Consider the following 9,587-nt stretch of genomic DNA (forward strand, 5'->3'; position numbering starts at 1 on the left):
CACACGTCCCTCTTCAGACCGGTGTTTACCAAACACAGCGTTGCCGGCAACAAGTCCCTCGCAGACTATAGCCAACTTGAGCATGGAGATATTCTCATAATGAAACACCAAGCTCACCTCCCTCGCACCGGGTGCTTTTAATTTTTTTTAAAAAACGGGGCCAGCACGGCGACAGTGGGTGTCCGTTTGTCCAGAGACCCGGGGAATTGAACCGCAGATTCGGAATCACGGTCCCAGGAAAAAAAAGCTCTCGATGAGGAGCTCATGTTAACGTGGGCATCAAACCAGAACCCCTTCCACGCCGCTAAGTGGCAGCGAAAAAGGATACCAGCCTGGAGCCGGACCTTCGTAAGCTGTGTAGTTGTTCCCCCCACAACCAACACACCTGGCGCCCGCGTTGCAAAAACATCACCCGCCCCAGAGAGGCCGTCAGCCCTCACACGGCAGAGCACCTCCCAAGCAAAGTGTCCAACTGCAAAGCCGGAGATAATGCCGCCGGGGATTGCTCAGCGACGCAAGCCCCTAATATGAAGCGCCGGTGGAAGTCAGAATCATCATCATCTTCTAGACACTCCGGTGGCGAAGACATTATCGCTGTATTTCCTCGAAAATAGTGAGAGAGAAAACAAAGATATAATGTCCACGCAGCTCCTTCTCTTCAACGTAGCTCCTTTCCAACAACTATTTCGGTCACTAAACTCAAGTGGTGTATACAGACACTTGTCGGTGGTGAAAATAGGGAAGGATCTGTTAGTATGGCCACACCCCTGCTTATGTAGATGAGCGGATGGGGGTGTGGTCAGGCGGATGGGTGTGTACATGTACATGTGGAGAAATGTATTCAGTATTAGGCTGTTATGGGATATGTTCCACATAGAGCGCAGAGCGTAAGCTATAACGAAATATAACATAAAATCACTGACATGCACTTTGTTGATGCATGCAGGACTAGCCTTGAGACAAACTTATGCGTATTCACTGCCGCAAACAGAGTGGCAGCCGACAGCGTGGCGCCATTATGCGGAGGGAGGGGGGAGGGGGTGGGGGTGTTGCGAGGGCTGTTGGAGGGGGGGGGGGGTGGATGGGAGGGTTGGGGGATCTCCCCCGCACACAAGGCAGCCGACAATGCAGCGCCATAATGCGGAGGGAGGGGGGGGGGGGATGGGAGTGCACGAGACCGCGTGGTGGGGGGGTGGGGAGGGGCTGGGGGATGGGACGGCGCATACCAGTCCTATCTCCATTTGATCTCAGTTGTTCATCCGCCTGATACGCAGCGAGTGTCTTAAACAGTTCAATGTGGGAGACTTCAATCCTGGCTAATGCCATCGCCAAATGATTTACGTCCTTCCATTTTTTTTTTTAACAAAACCAGTCCCAGATGATGATCGCTCCCAAACCGATCAGCATGAATGCGAGGAGATAGATATCCTCCACATCCTCAATCTCAAGAGAAAAAAGACATATGGCATTCTATTTTCCCCAACTGTCAATAGAAAATCCAAATTGAAATGTTCCATGCGGGTAGATCAGATCAGCCGTATCCTGCTTCCTTGAAGAAAATATGCGATCAATGGCTGAAAATGACCAGCTTATTAGATCCATATCGAGTAGGTTTGAGTAGGGAGTTGATTCCTTTGAAAAAAGTAGAGTCGACACATCAAGACAGGCTTCAGGGAGGCAATTTGAGGCAGCGGTAGGAACGGCCTTGAGACCTAGGGAGAGGGAGAGAAAATGCGATTTGTCTCTGCGAGAGGTGGGAGGAAGGCTGATTGCTGATGGGCGGCTGATTGCGCTGATTGCGTGCCGGTGCGCCGCTGCCCGTGCTGCGCATCCGTAGAGGTAGAGGGCAGGGGAACGAACGCTGGTGACTCCGGCCGACCCACAACACCTTACTCAGAAAACTGTCCTGGCTAAACAAAGGATTTTACCTCAGGCCTGTTTTTAACTGACCTGAGAAAACATAATAAAGTAAGTAAGTAAGTAAGTAAGTAAGTAAGTAAGTAAGTATTTATAAAGCACCTTTCATACATGTCATGTAGCTCAAAGTGCTGTACACAATTATAGGCATATATAACGATAAAAGCAATAAAGTCATAGTGATCAGTTAAGATAAAAAAAAAAAAAGAAAAAAAAAAAAAAGAAAAAATAATAATAATAATAATAATAATAATAGTAACGTAAAAATGAAAATAACGTAAAAACAGTCATTTGCTTACCAGTTTGGGAGAACAGGTCCGCACAAACATTTCCGCTCAGTGGCAACCGGAAGTGCACTAAACCAATGCACTTGTATGGTAGCAATGTTTAGCTCTTATAACGCTAGTGTAGTTACGTTTTTATCAGTGGTCATAGTTGGGTCCATAGTGCTTTACCAAGTCCCATGGATCCATCAGTGGCCGTGTATTGTGGTAGAAAGAAAGAAAAAGAAAAACGTATAAAGAAAACAGTCTAAAGTTTGAAAGTTTGGGAGGTCCGCAAAAACACGCCTTCAGCTCAGAAGCTGAGGCGTGTCAAAAACTTTTGAAAAAACTGGAGGCGTGTCTCCTATTGTACCCATTCCTTCATCTAAAAAGTTTGAAAGTTTGGGAGGTCCGCAAAAACACGCCTTCAGCTCAGAAGCTGAGGCGTGTCAAAAACTTTTGAAAAACTGGAGGCGTGTCTCCTATGTACCCGTTCCTTCATCTAAAAAGTTGGGTCCACAAGGCTTATCCTAGCCTCATGGATCCATCAGGTTTTTCCAAGCCATAACTATTTGTAAGCTAGACTGTATAGGTACGTTTTTAATTTTCCTTTAAAAATTTGTATAGAGCTGGCGTTTCTGATGTGTGTTGGTAGTGTGTTCCATAGTTTTGGGGCATAGTTGGCAAATGCCATACTTCCTATCCTTTTTTGGTTTCTGGGCGTGTCTAGTAAACCTGTAGTGGATGACCGTAGCGTTCTTGAGGGCAGATAACTAACTAGGGAATTTGCTATGTATTTTGGGCCTTGCTCATTAAGAGCTTTATATGTTAGGAAAAGGACCTTAAAATCAATTCTATGAGTTATTGGAAGCCAGTGCAGAGTGGCCAGGACTGGAGTGATATGTTCTCTTCTCCTTGTATGAGTTAGTAATCGAGCTGCAGAGTTTTGGATAAGCTGAAGCTTCCCAATGGTTGCTTTGGGAAGACCAGTGAACAGTGCATTACAATAGTCAAGCCGACTTGATACAAAAGCATGAATAAGTTTCTCTGCATCCTTTTTATTTACGAAAGGTCTTACTTTCGCTATGTTTCTTAGGTGGAAGAATGACGTTTTCATGGCCTTATTTATATGAGATTTAAAGGTCAGGTCTGAGTCCAAGATGACACCTAGGCTTGTAACCTCAGTCTTTACATAGGATGACAGACTCCCCAGGTTTTTACAAAGCACTTCCCTTTTCGCTTTTGGGCCGATCAATAGGATTTCGGTCTTGCTTTCGTTTAATTTTAGGAAGTTATTGTTCATCCACTTGTTTATTGCTAACAGACAATTTGTAATGGACTGTATGGCTGTAGTGTTATTTGGTTCTGCGGAGATATATAGTTGTGTATCATCAGCATAACTATGGAAGCATACATTGTGGTCTCGAATGATGTCCCCGAGGGGCAGCATATATAGTGAGAAGAGTAATGGACCAAGGCAGCTTCCTTGTGCGACTCCAAAATTGCTGTCATATTCCTCGGATACATTATCTCCAAGCTTAACATAGAACCTTCTCCCCTTAATGTATGTTATGAGCCAATTTAGTACATGATCGGAAAAGCCAACCAGTCTTTCAAGACGACTGATCAAGATATTATGGTCAATCGTATCGAACGCTGCACTAAGGTCCAATAGGACAAGAATTGAGACTTTGCCAGCATCGGAGTTTAGCCTGAGGTCGCTAACTATTTTGGTAAGGGCAGTTTCAGTGCTGTGATTTGTTCTGAAGCCTGATTGTAGTTCCTCCATGATGTTATTATCTTTGAGAAAGGAGTTTATTTGTACTGAGACTATCTTTTCTAATATCTTGCTGATAAATGGAAGGTTCGATATTGGCCTATAGCTTTTTAGTTCGTTTACATCTAAGTTTGTTTTCTTTAGTAGTGGTTTTACTACAGCCGTTTTAAATGCATCTGGAAAAGTGCCTGTTTGAAGAGACATATTTATGATTTCAAGGACATGATTTGAGACACTATCAAACACCCGTTTGAGAAATGCTGTTGGTATAGGATCGAGGCAGGAGGTGGCGGAATTACACTCAGAGACAATCTTACAGAGGTCAGGTAATGTAATACATGTGAATTCCCCCATTGTTATCTCAGGTGGGTTTTCACTCACAGCCAGATCTATATCAGCGGTAATGCTTGCTCTAATCAATGATATTTTTTCATTAAAGAAAACTGCGAACTCTTCACATTTTGTGGCGGATTGCTGCGGTATATGGGGGGGTGGTATGTTAATCAGCCGGTCAATGGTGGAAAAAAGTACCCTGGAGTTACCCATATTTTCTGAGATCATTTTGGAAAAATATTCCTTTCTCGCAAGTTGTATTGCTTTATTGTATGCGCCCATGGCGTCTTTGTATAAATTAAAGTGAGCTGTGAGTTTGAGTTTCCTCCATTTTCGCTCGGCTATCCTACATTTTCTCTTGTTATCTTTAACATTGGTTTTATTTAGCCATGGAGAGATTCTATCAGTTTTTACCTTTTTAACCTTTAGAGGGGCAACAGTATCTAACACTGTTGACAAGGTGCTGTGGAAGTTTTGCACTTTCTGATTTATGGAGGATTCACTGCATTGGTCATATGATTTCATCATACTAGAGAATTTTGCTTCAGCTCTAGCGTCCAGAAGCCTTCTGTGAACTATGAATTCGCTTCTGGTCTTATGTAATATTAGGCTTGTACCACCAACACACAATAATGGTCAGAAATTGGAATTTGTTTTACTGATACATTCTCAATGTTTAGCCCTGTTGTTATTAGTAGGTCCAGAGTGTTGCCATGTTGGTGGGTGGCCTCGTGAACATGTTGCATCAGTCCAAAACTGTCCAGTAGGTTCAGAAACTCACAACCCCTGGGGTCATCCTTTTTGTTGATATGAATGTTTAGATCTCCATTAAGAATGATTCTATCATACCTGGTAATGCAGATCGATATGAGTTCTGAAAATTCCTGTATGAAGAGTGGCGAGTACCTTGGTGGTCGATACAATGTCACACATATTACTGGCATTTCTGTTTTCAATACAATAGCAAGGTATTCAAATGATAAAAATTTTCCCAGGTCAATATCATTGCACACAAATTGAGTGGAGATGATTGCTGCTATTCCGCCTCCCCTCCCACTCTGTCTGTTTGATTGATAGAATTTAAAATTGGAAGGGCAGGTCTCAATCAGTGTTGCTACTCCAGTGATATTGTCTAACCATGTCTCTACTAAAAACATACAATGTACACCATGTTTTACTATGAGTTCATTTATCAGAAATGATTTTTGTTTCAGCGCTCTAATGTTGAACAGTGCTAGTTTTAGCTGTACGGGTTCTGTAGTGGGGTGTGAGATAGTCTGTGGTTGAACACTGATATTGATAAGGTTAGATTTACATATGGGACGTGATAATGAGTAATTGATTAGTCTTTTGGTGATCAGAATCGGGATGACACTCAACGTGTTTTTTTGTAGTTTAGGCTGCTTCTGTATATAGTCTACAGAGCTATATATGGTTGGTTGTCAGGCCAGTGATGCTATACTTTGTATGACGTTATGTATTAGCACATTTACCCCTGATATGTTTGGATGGATGCCATCGGGTCTGTAATGGTCTTTCCTGGACCAGAGCAGATCAAAGTTATTTATATAGCAAAGTCCTATAGTAGTACAGTGGGTCTGTAGCCATTTGTGCAACCAGAACAGACGGCTAAATCGCTCAGATCCACGACCTATGGATGGAATGGGGCCAGACACAATGCATATTTTACCCAGGCTTTCAATAGTGAGTATTAGTGATTCAAAGTCAGATTGGAGTTTAACGGATTGTCTAGCCATTACGTCATTTGCTCCGATATGAATGATAACAGTGTGGGCGGACGGATATCTCTCGATGATTTCGGGAGTACACTCAAGTAAGTCAGTAACTTTTAAACCGGAAAAACAATACGTAATGCCGTGTGGTATTTGCAAAAACCTGGTGATGGAATTTCCGATGAGTAGGATCTCTGGCTGTTCCTGGATGCATTCCCCGTCGTAGATTTTTGATTTTTATCTGTAATCTAAGTTAGTTCCTGTTCCCCACAACTCAAAGTGTCTCTAACAGATGGTTGTGGCTTTTATGACAGCGAGGTCCTGTGACATCAACGCCTTAAAGTCTCAGCAAAGACATTATTTTCATCCTGTAATAAATGAAAAAGGATACTTCAAGGTGCACTAGTGTAATGTTAGCTCCCATCAGCAGTGCTACTGACAGGGTCCACTGACTGACAGCCACCTGTAAAACAGCAAGGAGTATGACACTTTTATACATTCCTCTTAAAACAGGCACAAACACAAAGTCCCTATTAAAACTCTGTGTTTACTCACCCAATAATTAATTGCTGCGACTGGCGGTCAGCTCTCAAATTTCTGTGCGTCCCCCTCCATCTCCACACTTGAGACCTGAGTATTTAACCACACCCCTCCGACACAAATGTAGTTCTTTCGAAATACTGTCGGACAATCTAACAATAATTAACACATTTACAAGTTTTCCAAATAAGGAAACAGATAAAGAACATTTCAAAGCACTCAAAAATGCCAATGTCAAAATTTTGACCTATTTCTGAATCATTCAACGTTTTTGGCAATTTTGATTCTCTTGCGATTGAGATATGGCGGCCTAGATAATGCCGGGTCGCGTGTAGCCTTTTTACAACGCATCCGCGTTTCCGGCGCTCTGATTGGTCAGGTCATGTGACATGTGCGCCCAATAGCGTGTTTGCCCATTTCCGCGTCGAACAGCCTGCAAACTACCTGCCGTTCTATCGTCATGCTCTAAGACAAACTCTAATCTTAACCAACTTCGAAATTAGTGCTTAAGCTTAACCGGCGAAAGAACTTGCCGTCACGCTCTAAGACAAACTCTAACCTTAACCAACTTCGAAGAGTGCCTAAGCTTAACCAGTGTAGAAACTTGCCTTCCAACGATTGGCGCTCATGTCACATGACCTGGCCAATCAGAGCCCAAAACGGGAACCCGGAAACGGTGATGCGTTGTAAAAAGGCTTCAAGCTGCCGGGTCACATATATTATCAAATTCCTTTGAAAGATCTGGCAGAGAACATATATTTAGTAGAATATCTCCACTTCTCCATGAGATTCACACAGATCACATTCTGTGCACGCAACAGGATGTCAAACACAGCAGCACCAATCATTAAAATGTCCATTGATGAGCCAGGTGCGTATTTGTGATTAACGTACGTTTTCATGTGATTGGCGCTGCTGTGTTAGCCATCTCGTCGTGTTCACATAATGTGGTCTGTGTGAATCTTGTGGGAAAAGTGGAGATTTTTTTACTAAATATACATTCAGAATGACAATAAAGTTTTGAATCTTCAATCTCCTGCAGGATCAGCGTCTGTCCCGCCAGGTTCGACTCCCCTCCAGGCTTTGTGTTTGAGGACAGAGACGAGCGAGGACACATATACTACAGGAAGCTGTCCTCTGAGGTCACCTTGGTCCCTGTGCAGAACACCCTGGCAGTTCATTAAAGTCAGCCTCCCTGTCTATTGTTGTGTTTATTTGTCTTTCTGTCTCTCACTCTTGGCTGTCTTTCTCCCTCTTTCTTTCTTTCTCTGTCTGTCTTACGATACACACACATCACCTTCACATCTAAGTCAGTCGACTTGTAGCCTCAAGTACATTCATTGTTGCGAATGGAATTGCAAGGAGTGGAGATGGAGAGAAGAATCCTTACACAAATAATAACCTAGTAGCCAAGTCTATTAGTCAGTCTAAAGAGTGTTAATTTTTTTTTTTTTTGTTTTTTTTATTGTTGCAAAACAAAAATTATTAAAAGTCAGTACTCAACACATAATGCATAATGAAACTAAGAATTAAGGTGGCTAAAATGACATGCAAGTACAGAAACAGAAAACAAAAAAAAAAGTATATAATAATATTTTACCGTATACAGTGTATATCCAACGAAATTACCAATTATACCAATGCCTTATACAGGATATACCCCTAATACCTATTATCTAAAACCCTACACACATATGCTCCAGCTCGAACCCCCCCCTCCCGGACCCCTCCTTGGATAGTACCTCCATTATCCCTCACTCCTAACCAGACACTACCATTATAAGCTAGCTTTTATTCTCTCCACCACTTCTAACCACATTGACATTTTGGATTCGTTGAGACCCAGAATTCTTGCTGTAGATATTTCTTGATAAATCACATCGAGATATGTAAGAAACCAAACCTTCCGGCACATTTTTTCCGGTTGAAACCAGCGTGATGCGATCAGTTTTTTAGCTACTGTGATACCCGATAAAACCAATCTCTTTAGCTGTGGATTTACTGCAAACTCAAAAACATCATTCAATAGTAATACAGAGGGGTGTACTGGTATATTCCAAGATACGAGTTTTGATAATTGATGGGTCACATCTTTCCAGAATGCCTTAACTGGTGGGCAGTCCCAATACATGTGCATAAATGTCCCTTCGTCTCCATTTGTACATTGGGAGCATTTTGAGTCTTGTTTAAGACCCATTCTGTTCAGTCTTACAGGAGTCAAGTATGTCCTGTGAATATAGTTAAGATTGATTTGTTGATGGTCCGGGTTCCTTGATGTAAGACGGACATTTGCCCATGCTCCTTGCCAATCAAAGTCACTTTCCAGGTCTGGTATATCCCTCCTCCAGACAGAGTCTGGAGGGTTTCATACGAGGACGTTAGTAATTGATAATAAAAACCTGATACAAAACCTCTCGATGTCTCTCTTTCATAGAAGAATTTGTGGTATCTGTGGTGTTCAACTGGTATGTCTAATGGAACACTGTGAGACTTCAAACATAGCAGTAACTGTATGTAAAAAAGCCATGTGGACCCGGTGAGATTAAACTTTGTGCATATTTCTCCATAACTACAAAAACCCTGGTTGTTAAAAACATCCCCTAATGAGTGTATGCCTTGCTCTTCCCATATAGGGAATCTTATATGACGTTTTTCAATTAAGAGTGCATTGTTATTGAATAAGGGAGTGTGATTATGCCATTTTTGTGGGTTAGGATATTTATTTTGTGTTTCACGCCATATCCGGATCGCATGGGTAATTATGGGGCCAAATTTCCGCTCACAGTGCTTGATTGGTACTGGACTGCATTTATATAGCTATAAGTGCTTTGTAATTTTGTTCCTCACATTCACCCATTCACTCACACACCGACGGCAGACTCCCTCTCCGCTGCACCCCTGCAACCCGACTCTGGAACACTCTCCCTCAGACCATCAGAGACTCTCCTTCACTCTCCACCTTCAAATCCTGTCTCAAAACCAACCTGTTCTCCCTAGCATTTAACCTTCCCTACCCATAACCAC

General features: G+C 42.5%; 1 protein-coding gene across 1 annotated transcript in view; it reads left to right on the forward strand.

The window, feature by feature from the left end:
- Window positions 1-7,747, forward strand: part of saxo2 (stabilizer of axonemal microtubules 2) — a gene marked incomplete at both ends in the record, with an annotated part of 44,797 nt that extends 37,050 nt beyond the window's left edge. Inside the window, one exon of the mRNA XM_084308273.1 lies at window positions 7,606-7,747. Coding sequence (XP_084164399.1) covers window positions 7,606-7,747 — 142 coding nt within the window. The remainder of the gene's footprint in view (window positions 1-7,605) is intronic.
- Between the last annotated feature and the right edge of the window lie 1,840 nt (window positions 7,748-9,587).

Source organism: Notolepis coatsorum (assembly GCF_963971535.1).
Source record: "Notolepis coatsorum genome assembly, chromosome: 2".
Lineage (NCBI taxonomy): Eukaryota > Metazoa > Chordata > Actinopteri > Aulopiformes > Paralepididae > Notolepis > Notolepis coatsorum.